Source organism: Nyctibius grandis, chromosome 18 (genome assembly GCF_013368605.1).
Source record: "Nyctibius grandis isolate bNycGra1 chromosome 18, bNycGra1.pri, whole genome shotgun sequence".
Lineage (NCBI taxonomy): Eukaryota > Metazoa > Chordata > Aves > Nyctibiiformes > Nyctibiidae > Nyctibius > Nyctibius grandis.
The window spans coordinates 8598349-8615782 of NC_090675.1; the positions used below are offsets into that span (position 1 = coordinate 8598349).

General features: G+C 43.0%; 1 protein-coding gene across 2 annotated transcripts; it reads left to right on the forward strand.

Annotated features, from left to right (window-relative positions):
• The first annotated feature begins 825 nt into the window (after nt 1-825).
• DHX40 (DEAH-box helicase 40) lies at nt 826-17382 on the forward strand. Of its 2 annotated transcripts, none has more exons than XM_068415517.1 (17): nt 826-990; nt 1717-1862; nt 2237-2356; nt 3530-3760; nt 3966-4032; nt 4602-4733; nt 6114-6213; nt 6667-6753; nt 7273-7455; nt 8012-8092; nt 8777-8934; nt 10944-11058; nt 11346-11454; nt 11776-11870; nt 12404-12473; nt 12877-13105; nt 14939-17382. In XM_068415517.1, the coding sequence occupies exons 1-17, from the start codon at nt 852-854 to the stop codon at nt 15076-15078; spliced, it is 2202 nt and encodes a 733-aa protein (XP_068271618.1). In that variant the 5' UTR covers nt 826-851; the 3' UTR covers nt 15079-17382. The 2 variants fall into 2 exon arrangements, with proteins under 2 accessions (XP_068271618.1, XP_068271619.1); XM_068415518.1 differs by having other exon boundaries at nt 14942-17382.
• Nucleotides 17383-17434: the final 52 nt, after the last annotated feature.

Genomic DNA, 17434 nt, shown 5'->3' on the forward strand with positions numbered 1-17434 from the left:
ATGATGTACAGGCAAAACGTAATGCAAAATTTGTGCTTTAGCAGAACCGGGGATTTGGTTGCAGCCGTTAGGCACAGGTTGGGAACCTGGGCTGCAGGCTGGCTGCACATTCCGCGTACATCGCTTGCCACCTTCAGGTCTTATGTGAATTCACAGACGTTGCCAGAAAGCCGGGGCCCTCGGTCAGGCCTGGGGTGGTGGATCCAAGCGTCCCCAGCGTGGTAAATCACAGAAAATGTTAATTTTATGGAGCTGTTTTCCCCGCATCGTGTCTCTTCCATACACTGTGTGGATAGTGAGGAGCTATTTTACCTATTGAGAGAGAACCACTGGTTACATCACCCGTGAGCAGTTTGATTTTACACCCCAGCTCAGCTGGGCCATGCCCGTGGGGGCTGAGGCGCTGGGCCCTCCGGCCTGCACTGGGCCCAGGCCAGCCAGAAGGAGCCTGGGGGCGGCACAGGGAGAGGTGCCGCTGGGTTCCCCTGCGCTGGCAGTGTCCCTCAGGAAGGAGCAAGTGCCACTGTAAAAAACCGCAGCGGATTTGGGGAAAAAAATAACAGTTTTGGCTGACGGGGGCGGGGAGCTGCTGCCTGGGGCAGGGGCTGAGGGCCGGGGGCGGGGCCTGCCTGGAGGGGCGTGGCCTTTAACGGGGCGGGGCTTGGGGAGGAGGCGGGGCCTCGGGCCTCGCGCATGACGTTAGGAACGCGTAAAAAGCGGACGTCATCAGCGTGCGCCCTGGCGCCGCTTCCGGTCACGTGAGGGGGCTGTGTTTGGTACCTGGCGGGGCGGCCGCGGCCTCCTCCTCCTCCTCCTCCTCCTCCTCCTCCTCCTCCTCCTCCTCGGCCGCCATGGAGGGCGCCGCCCTGCCCATCCGCCGGCACCGCCGGGCCCTGGTGGAGGCCGTGAAGGAGCGGCCCTTCCTCATCGTCACCGGCGAGACGGGCAGCGGCAAAAGCACGCAGCTGCCCAAGTACCTCTTCGAGGCAGGTAACGGCCGGGGAGGGGGGGGGGAAAACCCCTGAGGGCCCCCTCCGCTCTGCGGCCTCGGCCCCGAAACGTGGGAAATGAGCACAGATAAACGCAGATAATCCTCCTGTCCCCTCGGGGGGGACACGCAGCTTCAGGCTGTGCTGTGCCGATGTGTGTGTGGTGAGAGGAGGTGCCTTGATTAAATCTTTTAAACTAAAAAACGATTAACACGTGTATATTATAGAGTCATAGAATGGTTTGCGTTGGAAGGAACCTTAAGGACCATCTAGTTCCAACCGCCCTGCCACAGGCAGGGACACCTTCCACCAGACCAGGTTGCTCCAAGCCCCATCCAGCCTGGCCTTGAACACTGCCAGGGAGGGGGCAGCCACAGCTTCTCTGGGCAACCTGGGCCAGGGTCTCACCACCCTCACAGCAAAGAATTTCTTCCTAATATCTAATCTAAATCTCCCTTCTTTCAGTTTAAAACTGTTCCCTCTCGTCCTGTCCCTCCATGCCCTTGTAAAAAGCCCCTCTCCCGCTTTCCTGTAGGCCCCCTTCAGATACTGGAAGGTGCTAGAAGGTCTCCCCGGAGCCTTCTCCAGGCTGAACAGCCCCAACTCAGCCTGTCTTCATAGGAGAGGTGCTCCAGCCCTTTGATCATCTTTGTATGTAGGTACTTGTGTCTAAACTGACTCTGAGCAGCACAACTCAGTGTCCCTGTTCTCCCTGTCTCTCCCGTAGGCCTCGCCAAGCACGGGGCCATTGGCGTCACCCAGCCCCGGCGCGTTGCCACCATCTCGGTGGCGCAGCGGGTGGCTGAGGAGATGGGCTGCTCGCTGGGGAGTGTCGTCGGGTACCAGGTCCGCTTCGATGACTGCACCACTGAGGTAGGGCTCTGAGGATGGTGTTCCGTAGGTGTTGTCATGGCAGGTTGTGGTGGGGTCAGTGGGCTGTGGCTCAGCTTTTTGCTTGTGGGCCTCTCCGTGGAGTGGCACAGCCCGGTTGCCTCTCCTGGGGCTTTGCATGCAGAAGGTCTCAGAGCCTTGAGAAGCCACCTGTCCCAGCTGTGGTGAAGCTCCAGTTGGATGTATCATATAACGCATTTGATCAAGTTTTTTGAACACCTTGCAAGTGAAACATTGCCAAGCACCTGTGATGCAATCTCGGTGTGTGTTCTGGATGAATATGTGGCCTATGTAGAAGTGTTTACTTTGAAGTGAAAATCCAGGATAACAGCTGAATGTCTAATTAAACCTTTCAGGATACTGCCATCAGGTATATGACTGATGGCTGCTTATTGAGGCAAATATTGGCAGACCCTCTTCTCAGCAAGTACAGTATCATCATTTTGGATGAAGCCCATGAGCGGAGCCTCAGCACTGTGAGTGTCACCTTATATCTGTCCTTTTGGGTTGCTAGTTCTGCTTCACTGAGCTCTGCTTACACCTTTCTTTCACTTCTGCGCAATCCCCAAGGATTTTGGCTGACTTTCCATGGATGCACTTTATCCTTTTGCTGTCCTAAGACTATGGAATTGCTGCTTCATTTATTACATTCTGCATAATATGAAAATAAGATGCAGCCTATAATCCTTTTGGAGTTGTTGTAGCTGTTGTTGCGTTTGAAAGTAGTTAAAACGTGGCTGGCTATGGATACTTCCCCAAAATTTCCAGGAGTTTGAAGCCATCACAGTGAACACAAACTTCTAGAATCCTAATTTTAAAAAAACCACACACAAACAAACAAAACCCTAAAACATCTCTGGCACTCCAAGGCCTAATGTTTCTTAGGGTGTGTACATGACTGTGCAAAGAGATTACAGCTTTTGGGATCATGGAAGTGTCTAGACTGACCTAAGTACCGAAAGTTATCAAATGTCACTCTGACCCTTCTGTGGCAAGCAAAGTGAGACTCAAGTCACTCAGTCCTCAAGAGATTATGTTGTGTGTCAAACAACCTACCAGTCCAGCAAACAATCTACCAGTCTGGCTGGGGAGAAGGGAAAGTGCTTTCTGAATCCCAGTTCTGCCCTCAAGCATCTGAGGGTGTTGCAAGGAATTGAGTTAGGGTGATGTAAGAAGTTACTGCGCTCTCACCCATGTCTAAAAGGAGCAGATTTTTAATCCAGAGCACTGAGAGTATAATAAAATTGCTGAAGTCATAACAATAAATAGTACAACAAAGGAGGGTGCCCACTCGGTCAGGTAACGTGTGCTGGATAAAGGTGATGACTTTTTAAAATGGGTCTGAGGTAACTGCTTGCAAATGACCATGAGAGTATAAAAGTGAAAACTAAAGGATGTTAAGTTGCACTCATTCTGTTTATAGGCTGTGAGAAGAGCTGATAAAAAATTAATTAAATTCTAGAAACAAATTAACGTGTTTACAAGATAACCAGGGTAAGTGTATGTATTCTTCTGAGTGCCTAAGCCCTGAAGATTTGATTTTTCTGCCTTCGCTATATCAGTGGGATAAAATCAGTCCCTTCCAAGTTCGTCAGGTGCTTCTAAGAAAACTGTGGTACTGATATAAGTTGCTTCTGTTTTTCTGTTAGGATATTTTATTTGGTTTGCTGAAGAAACTATTTCTACAGAGGAAACCACCAGACAGGAAGACGCCCATGAAAGTGGTGGTGATGTCAGCCACCCTGGAGGTAGACAAGCTCTCGGAGTTCTTTGGACACTGTTCAGTGCTGCATATTCCAGGACGAAGTTATCCTGTCAAGGAGATATTCTGCAACCTGCTCAGCCCGAGGGACATAGGCAGCTCTGCGTACGTTACAGAGGTCTGGCCTGTTTTTCTTTGTTTCCATGTTGTGTTCTCTGCTCTTGGTATGATTATCATCTGTGAAAGACCACAAGAATTAGCTGCTGTATTGCTGTGTTTGTAGCATCTCTGCAGGATATAGGGAAGAGTTAGTGAGTAGTATGAGTTTTAGAAAGAGTAAGTGAGATTCCCACTGTTATTGGCTTGTTTGTTCGTTGTTTCAGGCTGTAAAAGTGACGTTGGATATCCACTTAAATGAACCAGAAGGCGACATCTTGGTTTTCCTGACAGGTGAGAATTTTATTTTCTACAACTGATGGTTATTCCAGGTGAAGCATGGCATTGCCAGCAAGACAGTACACCCTTCCAATGCCTGTCTAGTTTCTCCTAGAGCACTAAGTAGAGAAGGGAAAGTTGCAGGTTGACACACGTAGTCCTGTGAATTGATAGTTTTCAGAGCATGTTTAGGTATATCCATGCCTATGAGATCAAATAAGAAAAACATTGACTTAAAAATTTGCATACGCTCTTTTCTTCCTGTGCTAAACGTGCTCTGTTTGTGTTGTCTACGTGTTTTATTTTGTTGTTAATTCAGGAAGGGAGAATTTCTTTAGCGGCAAAACTCTACATCAGTGTATGGGCCGGGCATTTATACAGTCATCTTTTAAGGAGAAGCCTTGGTGAGAGGCACTGTGGAAAGACTGGATGTCACCTCCTAAACTAACTCTTACAAATATTACTTCCTTCTTGTAATGGTGTTGATGATTGTTGGCAAAACAATCTTGTTTAAAGATGTTACAAACTAAAAAGGCAGAGTTGTAGCTACACAGGTCGCTTAAATGCTCTTGTATGTTTTTTAGGTCAAATTGAAATAGAAAAAGCGTGTGACTTACTTTTCAAGAAAGCAGAATCTATTGATTACCGGTATGAAGTACATGATCGGTCTGTTGAAGGCCTTCTTATCTTACCATTGTATGGGTCAATGTCAACAGGTAAGAGGCTATAATGTCATATAGAACTTAATTCACATAAATGTTAACTGCAAGAGCTGTTATAAACAGTATCTTACTCAAATATTTCTGTTGCAGTTGGAATAAATGGCATTCATTAGCCCATTTGTTACAATACTGTACAACTGTGGAGTTTTTTGGTGGTGTTCATAAACTAATCAAACTTGAGCCTTCTCTGTACTTGCACAGAAGCCTCCGGTTAAAATTCATATCTACTGGAAATGGCTTCACATGGTGTATGGAAGGGGATATTGTGTAACTGAAAGCTCAGATGTCTTATTTAGGCCCTCACATTTTATTTTATACAGAAAAGATATTGCCAGTAGGTTTTTGGTGATGAGAGTAGACCTGTAAGGGAAGATAGTAGTAGAGTGTTACACAATATAGAAAAGTACAGGTCATCAGAATGAGTCAGTCTGTTCTGTTTGGCAGCAATACCACAGTTAGTTTTGAAGAGTTAAAAAGAAAGGCTCTTTGACCTTTACGGTATTTTCAGATGAACTTGAGTGCGATGTGTAAGTGTGTGGGTGCAGTATGTAGAATGCCAGGAGGCTGAGTAAGTGTTCAGAAGAGTAGGACGGCAATTCCTGTCTGGAGGTGCTGCTGAGAGGAAAGATCTGTTAATGATCTGCAGAGAAGGGAGCAAAATTTTTACCTTCTTGAAAGAGCAAAATGAAAAGTTGCATAAAAGAAAAGTGTAGCTTCTTCCTTACTCCATGATAGGTGTTAGATTCCTGACTGAGAGTGATGTTTTACTTATTTTTTTATTTTGTGGTAGTTTCTCAGAGGCCATTGTGTTTGAATGTTTTGAAATAGACAAGAAAGAGTTTTCCTTAAAGAGATTTTTATATTTTTCAAGTATAATAAATGAGAAAAATATCAGGGGAAAGTTGAATTTCCACCTCCTTTTTTGTTCCTTGGAAAGCCAAATGAATTAATGGAAACTGCATATGCTGCTGTGTTATGTGCTACAAGAAGATTTGCTGGAAGCGTGGGGGTTAACTGAGTCTTTTCATGTTCACCTTCGATTGCTCTGATTGTTAAAACCCTTCACATCCTTCATGAAGATTCTATTAAGACCAGACATCTTGTTTATTTTTTCCTAGCTCTCTCCAGGAGAATTGGCCTTTCTTGATCTCAAAACCTTCTTGAATATGCAAGCAATAAAGAAGATACTTTCTGATTTCTGGCATATGCTAAAATAATACCGAATCTATATTTTAGAATATTATGTGATTCACTTTCTAATTTCATTCAAATGACTTTCACTAAGCGTTTGAGTAAGTTTGCCCCGTGTTAGAGATGTGGTTTGAAATCAGAGCATCGTAACATAACAGGTTGTTTGACTACCTGTCGTTTTAGATCAACAGAAAAGAATATTTTTGCCAGCTCCCAAAGGCATTAGGAAGTGTGTGGTATCCACAAACATTGCTGCAACATCTCTGACGATTGAAGGAGTCAGGTATCGTTTCCTGTCTTTCATAAAAGCTGTAACAGAGGGAATAATTCAGAAAGTTCTACTAGATTTGGAAAAATGCATCTGACTGCCTTCTGCTACTATAGCTGCCCAATAATTGCCTGTTGCCTTCTTTTGTATATGTAGTGAGTAAGAATAACCCCTTGATACTATTATATAGTCTTACAGATGACTAATATTGTTAGACCCTAATTTGAAATCAAATCTCAGCTCCATTAAATGAGCTTAGTCTCCTTGGGTGCTGGGAGGTATTATCTGTGACATCCTGTAGACTGAACCAGTGCAGGGATGCAGCTGACCAGCAAAGTGCAGCTACCTGTTTGCAGTGATTGCAGGGTAAAAGTGTTCTTGCTTTGATCACATGCATGTGGCAGTTACCTTTCTGTCTCCTGAGACCCCTGTTGTTTTCTTCTCTGACAGAGTATGAATCTTTTTCAGATATGTAGTAGATAGTGGGTTTGTGAAGCAGTTGAATCATAACCCCCGAGTTGGCTTGGACGTACTGGAGGTGGTTCCCATTTCAAAGTAAGCTTTAACAAGGTCATGTGCTTGGTGTTTCTGGGAGTTGCTCTGACAGTACTGAGTATCAGTTGATCTTTAAAAAAAAAAAGGGGAGGGGGGCAGCTTTGAGGCCTCATAATTTAAAGCCATTTTGTTTGCCACTAAATAGAAAGTGGTTCAGGACATATAATTTCCTATAAGTTACAGACGTTAAGAAGGAAATGACAGTGTATTGTCTGTAGTCTGAACGGTGGCTCACCTGTCATCTTGTGTTTGCTGAATACAACAGCCTGATTCAGAGAAGCTTAAAAAAATATCTTCTCTTGCACAGAAATGCTTCTTCATTCTGCTGGTTCTTGTATAACTGGATTTCTCAGTTGCTGCACAGTGTAATGTATCTTCCATCTACCAGCATAGAAATTGCTATTATTTGTCATAATTACAGTGTGCTTTTTCGGATAATAACAGAAGGGATCAAGAGTTTGGATTTCTTTTTTTTCTTCTTTTTTTTTTTTTTTTTCCCCTGCCTTTCTGTTTTGGCAGGAGCGAAGCAAAGCAACGAGCTGGCCGAGCTGGCAGGACATCATCTGGAAAAAGCTATCGGCTGTACAGCAAAGAATTCTGGGAGCAGTGCATGCCTGATCACACGGTCCCAGAGATCAAGAGAACCAGTCTGACCTCTGTGATCCTGACCTTGAAGTGCCTTTCTGTGCATGATGTCATAAGGTAACCTCCATGGAGGGGGGGATTATCATTTTCTTCCTGAGCCTCAGCAGCAAGGCAGCCCAGGCACCAACAGCCTGTTGGCAGGAGACAGGATTAGGTCCCCAGCCAACTGTGACACTTCGATACAATCAGCTTTTCTACTGTTCTCCTCAGTCTTTAATGCCAGATTGGATCTTGAGCTCAGGTTCAGTCGGAGGTTCTGCCAAAACTAGCTCCTCCTCTCCAAAATTAAATAGTTAATAGTGTTCCTTTAAAATACTGATGTTTATTATCCCAAAAGCTTTATCTCTGTGGCATTGTTTAATTTTAGGATCATACACATGCAGAAAATACTGTTCATCTTTGCATGGGCCGTGCTGGGATTTGTCATTGTAATTCTTCAGCTTGGGGCTGTACATGTAGTAACACACTCATATACTGAAGATGCTTATGTGCACCTTAGTCAGAAACCTGTAGTGAAAGGTTACAAAAGTATTTTAATAAATATGAAACTAACAAAGCTATACTGAGTCTGAACAGTGAGATTTTTTTTTTTTTACTTCATTTTTTACTATAGATTTCCCTATTTGGACTGCCCTGAAGAAAGGCATATTTTAGAAGCTCTCAAGGAACTTTACCAGTGTAATGCTATTGACAGGTAAAAAAAAAAGGGGTGTAGTCACTACAAGAATTTAAAATCTAATGGTTTAACTGGTGTTAGTGAGTTGTTCCTGTGGACTGAAGGACTTCCCCCAGCAGTAGAATGTTTCCTTATTAGGCCAGGAATTTAATTACTGGCTTTTAATATACTCTCTGTAAAATTAAGGTTAGAGTGTGGCTTAGGACTTGAGAGATAAAGATTTTCTCTACATTGTCCTGGAGTTCCTGAGTGACCTCAGACAAATCGCCTCAATGGTCTGTGCTGTGCTTCCTAATAGCAGATCCCAGACTGTTGTGACGAAGGTACTTAGGCACCAGCTGTGAGGCCCATCCAAGAACTCAGGACAGGAAGCGAGATCTTATCCTCAGCTTCCAGGAATTCTTCTTGCAAAAAAAAAAAATCTTAAGCATCTGATACACTTAAAAACCTGGCTTTGCCTGCCATGAAGCAGGCATTAAGTGAACGGGAGAGAGGTGAAATGTTCTCCTAGGGATGCTTGCTTCAGGTCTTCAGCACCTGTGTGGGCACACACAGACTGCAGTGTTAGAACAGCCCAGAGGGAAATGCTTCTTTCATGCTCTTTATCAGTATGTGGTGGCTGACGTTGTGTGTGCATGTTCTGATTTACATTTAAACATATTTCTGTTGAATCCGGTATTTGAATCTTTTTCCTGGGATAAGGAGAGGCCACGTGACAAGACTGGGCGAATTCCTGGTGCAGTTTCCCCTCCCTCCCAACCTGACCTGTGCTGTCATAAAAGCTGCTTCTCTTGACTGTGAAGACCTGCTGCTTCCCATAGCAGCCATGTTGTCTGTGGAAAACGTCTTCATTCGTCCAGGTAGGAAGCCCTTTATTCTAAAGCAGCCCCGGGTGGGTGGAGAATTCTGCTTGGACAGGGACCTCTCAGGCAATGGTTAGGCAGCACACACTGCTTCACAGAATCACAGAATCAACTAGGTTGGAAGAGACCTCTGGGATCATCACCTGGAGACCTTTTCTACAGCTTCCCTCTGTGGGGTTTTTTGCTCTCAGTTTTCTATGCTAATAGTTTGTGATGCCACAGTATCTTACAGGTGTATCTCAAGGTTATAAAGTGGGAACTGATTCAGTATTTTGAGCAATGGTAGCACAAGCCTTTACTTGAGCATAAAGATACTCCTGCCAGGGAGCGATTCGGTCGTCTTAGTTGGGCCCAGCACTGGTGGGAGACATAAGTATTTACCTTAAACTAATGCTTTAAATAACCCTAATGTTGCAGTGTGAGGAAGATTCCTCAAGTGCAACGCCTTGTCTCCCAGAGTACATTGTAGCAGATCTGCAGGGAAGAATGTTAAGATTAGGACAAATATGGCACTTTTCCCTTATGCTTTTACAGCTTTCGGTGGTGATGGAGTCGGGGCACATTGCACACTAGGAATTGGGCAACAGCTGTTCCAAAGACTTCAAAATAGCATGGAATTGGGTTGCATTTTTCCCAAGTCTGTGAGCTGTAAAACAACATAAGGGACTGATTAATTTGTTTTTAAGGAATGAGGTCGCCTCTGGGTTGGCTGTTCTGTTCAATAACTGTTTAACCAAACAGACCTTCTGAGTTACTGTGAGAAACTCAACTTGTCACTGCCTCCATTTCCAGTGTTTCTAAATGGAAAATGTAATTTTGCTGTGGTTCCAAGCTGGCACCTCTCACTAGTGCTAAACTCAGTCTCCCATGTCCTCCTGCTGATCTCCTTTCCCCTCCAGTCTGCCTCCGCCACCCCCAACTGTCCTACATATAGTCTTTATATGTAGCACAATCTTTGTGGGAGACCTTTGTCCTTTCTAGTCACTCATTGGCTCTTGTCCAGTTATCTCCGTAGTCTATTAACCGTGCCCGTTAGTGCAACAGCTAAAGACACTGCTGACAGTACTGATAGCCTGGATTTTGCTCTGGGGTCTTTCCCATTCCTACAAATATGCGCTTGCTTTCCCATCATCCATCTGGCAATATGCCCTTGTTATCTGTTCAGCTAGCTAATGCACACACGTTCGTTACTCTCCAGCAACCCCGTACGTTAGGACACAAACACAGACTCCCATCATGAAGGCACTTGCTGATGGGCAGTATGTGTATGAACAAGCCTCCTCACTTCATCGGCGTTACTTGTAGTACCCACAAACTCCTGACCTCGTCTGCAGTACAGCAGCAATGCATTGGCCTATGCAGCCATATCCCTCTCTACGAAGGCAAATAGGTTGTGCTGGGGGAGAAATTCTTTGGGTATTTAAAACTTGAAATAACACTTTGGAAATGTTGCTTTTGCCTAGTACATTCCTAGCATTTAGTGAAGGCGAATTCCCACTAAACTCAACAGATCACATTTTTTTCTAGACTCTTATTTTGTTAAGACCTCCATTACTATGGCACTTGAGTACTGGGACAAAAGCTGAGTTAAATAGATTAGATGGTGCGATGAGGGGGTGGTTTCAACAGTGTTGTTTTTTCTCCCAGAACAAAACTTTCACTTGATCCCTGTGAGCTGTTTGATTAAGGTGGTTCAGATGTTCTGATCTGAATTGATTGTGAGAGAGCAATACACAGAACCTTTATTTCTAAGAGACTAGAAGTCTTCATCTCTAGTGCTGACTGATGAGATTAATCACAGATTTAATAGCACCTCCATATTCTTGTTCAGCAGTAGTGGAAAGGGGAAGAACTGTAAATGCAGCTGTGGAGGAGAGACAAATCTAAAAGTAACATGAGTAAAGAGCCAAGGCTGTCAAACACACTTTGGAGAGATATTAACAGAAAATTAAGTAGGAGTGATACATCTCACTTCAAAGTCATTTTTATTTAACTTACTTCCTCAGGTGATCCTCAGAAGCAAAAGGAGGCAGAACTTCAACACCAGGAACTTTCCTCACAAGTGGGAGGATTCAATGACTTTGCAACCCTCTTAAATATTTTTGAACAGTGCAAAGCAAGGTATGAAATGATTCCTTACAGTAAGTGGTTTTGCATTGCTCATAACTCCCAGCTGCTGATGGTTTTTAGATGTATTGCGTATCCTCACATGTATGTACTCATACCTAATTGCAGATTTATTCCTTGTTGCGATCTGTAATTTCTATCAAGACACCTATTATTTAAACTAACAAAATATCTGGCTGTGTAGGTTGCCTTCTTTGTATGACCGTAACAAAAAATAGAGGCAACTTTCTGCCTTCAGCTTACAAAGGGCTTCTTTATAATTCAAGTATTTCTGTTCTCAGCAAGTCTCCTTCAGCTTGGTGCCAGAAATACTGGATCCACTGGAGAGCTTTAAAATCTGCTTTTAGTGTGGAAAAACAACTTCGGGAAATAATCAGTAAACTGAAACAGGTAAAAAAATAAATTTTTTATATATGATCGAGTTATATAAGTTTATATTTAAGACACGTACTGGACTACTGAGCCTTTGCCAGATGGCTGCTGACTTTCTCCAGTAGAAACTAATCCACTTAAATATTTATTAGAGCATCCTTGCTGTAGCTTGTGTAACTAACAGGTATGATGGTGGTAACAAGCCAGAAGGAGGGTTTTCCTCCTTTCCTCATGGTTTCTGTAGGGTGAGAAACCCAGAGTTTAAAATCCATGGGCGGGAGGCGGGTATAGCCACTTTTTCTTTAGCAAAGATCCTGGTTCATATTTTTCTTTACATAGCTGCCAGACTTCCCTAAAGAGACATTTGAGGGCTCCAGAACTGAAATTCTAAGAAGATGTCTGTGTGCAGGATACTTTATCAATGTAGCTAGAAGGTAAGTAATAAAGTTACACCTGTTCTTTAAAGGTGTAGCTGCATATTGAAACAGAATAGTAAGGCTGTATATTGTTAAAAGCAGCAGTTGCAGCTGAAGGTGGTATTTCTGCACAAGGCTGGCAGCCTGGAGGCTACTCTGCTTTTGACTCTCCTTACATTCCTGGGGAAGCTGCTTACATCCTTGGAACAGCAGTTTTCCTGTCTGTGAAATGAACTTGCAAGCTGATGAGTAGTTCCAGGTATTAAACTAAAGGGCTTGGAAATGTCCAATTGTCATGGCTGTCAGACTTCAATCCCAAACCCTGTTTATTATTGTGTTGTTATATCTGCAGTGTTACCATGGTAAATTAGACAGATATATTTTATTCCTTATTGCTTTTTTTAATAGTTTAATTCTGGAAGGATCTCCCCCTGCTTATATATTTGAGTATTTTCTTCTATGCTGCTGCTGATTTGCTTAGTTAGTGTTGCTGCCTAATCACAGCAAAGTATGTTTCATTATATATTTATTTTTTTCCACAAACCTTTCAGATCTGCAGCCAGGACATTCTGCACAATGGACGGACATGGCAGCATAGTCTATATCCATCCTTCATCTACAGTAAGTTACCAAATTCTGTTAGTGAAGTAGCAAAGGATCTATAAAAGGATTAAGAGGCAGGTTCCCGTAAACTCTTCTGTTTGATGTGTGCTAACTTACAGCCAGGAGAAGCACTGTTGCAGTGTTCATTTTGAGAGTGGGGAAGAGCCTCACTTCTTCAAATTTGGTAAAAGTTTGGCTTATGAATGGAGTGTGACATAGACTGAGCTTTCTCTCTGACTCTTTGGATTTCCTGGGCAATGCTAAGCAAGTCGTTATGCCTGTTTTCCTGCCTGAAAATGTAGGGTAATGTCAGCTCTGTCTCATTCTTGCATCTGAAGCATTGGAAGGTATTCCAATGGAGGACGCTCTAGAAATAGAAATACTTTTTCATCAGTTCTGAAATAATATTTTAATTTTTCAGCTATATAACCAGGAGACTCACCTCGACTGGATCATCTTCCACGATGTCACAGTGACATCAAAAATCTATGTCCGGACAGTGTGTCCTGTTCGCTATGAATGGGTCAAAGACTTGTTGCCCAGATTGCATCAAATCGATGCATATGAACTGAGCAGTGTGGCACGGGAAGAAGTAACTGAAGAGGAAATAACCAGGTGGAAACATAAGGAGGACCTTAAAAGGCACTATGGTAAGCACCTTACTAGTCCATACCTATGGCGTGTGTAGTTTTCTTGGTGGTTGTGGACATGTGTGTGTGTATTATGTCACTGAATGCATTCTGGACTAGTAGGTGTTAATCTGGATGTGCTTAACATATCAAATATGTGTAGCTCTAGCTGTTTTCTTGTCTTACTACAGCTCTGCAATCCTTATTTTCTTGCCTCAGCAGTGCGTGTAGTGGTCTTTGTCTGATGGTTCTTGCCATGCTACCTGCTTCTTCCGGTTTACTGTAGCTGACAGGAGCAGAACTTCAACACAGAGCTGAATAAAAGCATTTTGTGTCTGAACATTATTGAAGTTTGCAAAGGGTATCTAGTCATAGATAGCCAGAATAATACTGTCCTGAGAGAGGGAAGTCCTAAGGGCAGGGGGGAACAAACAACTGAAAAAAACCTCACCAAACAAAAAGCACTGAGTATCACATTTTGGTGAATGTCTCATTCTGATAATGAATTTAATGCCCTATGTTTAAATAGTCGGTTTTAATTAAAACTGGTGCCTGCTAACTGATCTGGCTGCTTGACATTCTTTGAATTCTTCTATCAGCAGGTTTCATAAAGCAGCTAAGTGTTCAAAGGGCCTCTTTACTCCTGAGCTGACCCTTCCAAAACATTAATTTAATCTATAGTACAGTCACTGGCAATATAGAATCCATTCAGTTTCCTTAACAACAGAAAAAATGTAGACTCTTCTACTCAGACCAGTGTCTTTTTGTCCTACATTATTGTATAAAACAACCATTTTAAATGATAAAAACATGAATTGGATTTGATTATAAATTTTCTGGAAAGGATATTTATGTTATTGGATAACACAGAGGAGCCTCATCTATTTATGTGAAGCCCAAGGAGCTGAGGTTTGTTCTGTTTGTCCCCCTTAACTTTTTTGACTTCACCAGGCAATTGTAAATTAATTTGAGATTAATACCGACCTTACAGATGATGTATTTCTTGGAGCTTCATAAAAATAGGTGGCTGAATAGCTGACAAAGGCTTAGTTAGTGCCCAATGGAAGGAAAGGCTGTGGCATGAGCTGAGTTATTATTTGACTCCAAGACAGAATGATTACAAATATTCCAATAGTGAATGCTGATTAAAGCTCCTTCCTCGTATCAATGAATCTGGTGCCCAGAGCCCTCGGAACAGGCTGCAGTAGCTGCTTCATTCACACAACACTGAGGCTCTCAGAGTCTTTGAAGGATTTTTTTTTTATTATTTTAAATTTTATTTAAAACTGAAAATATTTCCTGCTTTTCTTTCCTGCTGGGAGAAGCACTCCCAAGGTCTCAGCTCAGTGGGAGAATGTGCATTTCTAATGGTATCTGATCTGGAGTATTAACTTTTCCCACTCCTTTATCTGTATGTTATCCTCCCTCTTCCTCCTGCCTCTGGAAATTTATAAAGATGGTTTATTCTAAGCTTTTTTTTCCTGCTCCCAGTGCTGTCCCTCTCCTGCCTAAACCTGAGTTTGAGATATGTAATTTAGAGAAGAAATGGGAACAGAAGATGCGTAGTATCTGTTACAATAAAAAACAAGATACACGTTTGGGGACAAGATGAGCCCAGCTGCAAATATTGACATGGGAGTTAAGGCATGATATTTTTTTTAATTTTATTTTTTTCTCCCTGCTGTGGTACAGTCTGTCCTCTCTGGAAGTCATTCAAGTGACTGACTGGGACTTGAAAAACATTTGAGATTCTGTTGGGGTTTTTGGGTATTTTACAAATAGGAGGAATTGCAGTGCTTGTTTGGTTTTCTTTTTACCCAGAAGAGTATATATCTCTCTCTCCTCTCCCCCCAGAAGAAGTCACAGACAACTCTGCAAAGAAGATGGAGAGAAGGAATGATGATAAATCAATACTGGATGCCCGAGCTCGCTATCTTGAGAGAAAGCAGCAGAGAGCACAGGGTTCGAGTGGCCCATTGAAAGAAATGGGGTAATACTTGTGGCTGCTCTTCTCCCCCTGTGAGGAGGGGCAGTTTGGTGCAGTTCTTCCAGGTGTGTTTGCATAATGCGAAATAACTAACTGGAATGAAGGAAAAGTTCTGCTTTGTGGTAAGTTTGAGTGCCGAGGCATACAAATGCGATCTTCCTTTGCTGCATCCAGCGAGGAAGAGTTACCAAGCTGAGTTTTGTTGCTACATGTCACAGGCAACAACTTAGTGGCCTCAAATGTGGGTGAAGACATGACACTTACTGTGGTGCCAATTCTGTGGCATTTAGTTGACTTAGAGAGGTCTTGGTGGTCTCAGTGCCATTATTAATAATTTCTTTTTAAAGTTGTTTTTTTAAAGGAGTGGAACTGTCAGTTTTTATCCATTTGACTTTGTATGGTTGTGGCTGTACAGTCTTCATGCTCATGCACTACTCAGGAAAATGTGTAGGAAGTGCTCTTTTAGTGATGGAACCATCAGGATCTAAATGTAAAAGGATGTTTTCCACCTGCATTCTCTGTTGCAGACAGTGTTGTTCCTACTCTGTATTGTGCTGTACCATGTACAGTGATGGTTCAGGATGAAGAGGTCTTTGTATGCAAAGTATTTTGTAAATGTTTTCACACTCTTGCTAGCAATGGATAATTTTTGTCAGGGATGACTTAGCACTGTGTGTTTTCCATTTGGCAAAAAACCCGACCCCAGCAGTCAATCCAGTGCTCAGCCAGGTTCCATCCTGCAGTCCGTCAGCAGGCCTGCTGCCTACTGGGTGGTGTTTCTGAATTTGGTGACTGTTATTTTTGAAATGTATGGATTCTTGGGTGAAGAATGACTATTTCACGTGTGCAGAAAGAATACACAAGGAAATACTAGCTTTTTTCCTTGACTCAAGTATATAAAAAGCCAAGAGATGCGATGCTTTGTCATCATAAAGTTTGTTTCCTTCTCAATATCCCCTTTGGTCACCTTAATAATCCTAAAATGTTCCAGTGCTCCAATGTGGAGCTTGTCTTTTTTGCTATTTTTCACTTTCATTAAGTAACATTTTGTATAAGACAATTTCCAAAAAGCTGAGAAAACTTACTGTCACTTTTCATGCCTCAGTTGTTTGCACTGTGTGTCACCTTCGGTTGCTTTTCACGTAACTAGGGAACTCTGTTAAAGTCGTGTTGTAAGGAAGCCTTAGCACTTGGTGTAAAACATTAAGCATTCCACCTCTGTACTGCACGGGTCTGTAGCTGTTCGTAAGCTTTCAAAAAACCTCTTGTGGGGAAGATGATAATATTATTCTTCATAAAGAATGTTGTAGGCCTGATAATTGTCCCTCTTTCTGTGATTGCACCTATTAAAGTGAAGAAGCCGAGGCTGGTCTGCGCCCTTGCCAACCCTAGGGAAGGAGGTGGTTCATGTCTCAAAGAGCTGGAGAGGCTGCGGCACACGCTGCCGGTCGCCCTTGTGCGGCTGTCAGAGGCTTGGCTCGAGCACCACCATAGTTGGCAACAGCAATAGCTGGAGCGAGCGGCGATGCCTGCGGCTGCCCTGCAAGGTGCAGTCGCGGAGTTCCTCACTGCAGGGTTGCTGCTGCCTGCCCCTTCTCTGTGCGTACAGAGCACAGAAATGGCAGCAGGTTAATGCCTTTCTGGTTCCTAAGGGAATGCACGAATCAAACAATGACAGGCTGTGATCAGTCTTTGAAGGAAGAGGCATGTTGACGATGCCTCTTTCATTGGGCCTTTTATCCTACCTTCAGATGGAAAAGGGGTTTGTTCTTTCATGCTGTTGCTCAGATTCTGCTCTTGAGAAGCCAGCGCTTTTTCTTGACTAAACCAATAGTCATAGTTTGCAGGCTTTTGCAAAATTCATGGTGTTTGCTTTGATTTATATTATATTTGCAATGTCATAGCCACTTGCAAGTCAAATGACATCTGTGCTATGCACTAGGTCTGAGAGCAGTAGCTACAACACCCCCTCTTGCTTGGGGCTATGTATCTCTTGCAGATCCTAATGTTATTTTTTTTTTTCTTTTACATTCTTAGTAGCAAAAAGGGAGGGTTTTTTCCCCTGCGTTCCAGGGCTGCTCAAGCGATTTTGAAATTGTGAATTTAAGACAAAGCAAAAATTATATGAGGAAATAACCATGAGATTGCAAAATAAGGGAAGGTGTAAGAAAAGCAGTGGTGCCTGTGCCTTACAACACACACAGCCTCGGGGTAAAAAGCACTTGGAATGCCCAATGTGCTGCAGTCTGGTAAAAAGAATTAAGTTTTACCTCTTCCTATGGGCTGGAGTTGCAGTGTAAGTTAATAAACATAGAAGGAAATTAAAAGTTTCATTATGTTACTGTATTTATTAACAGCATTAA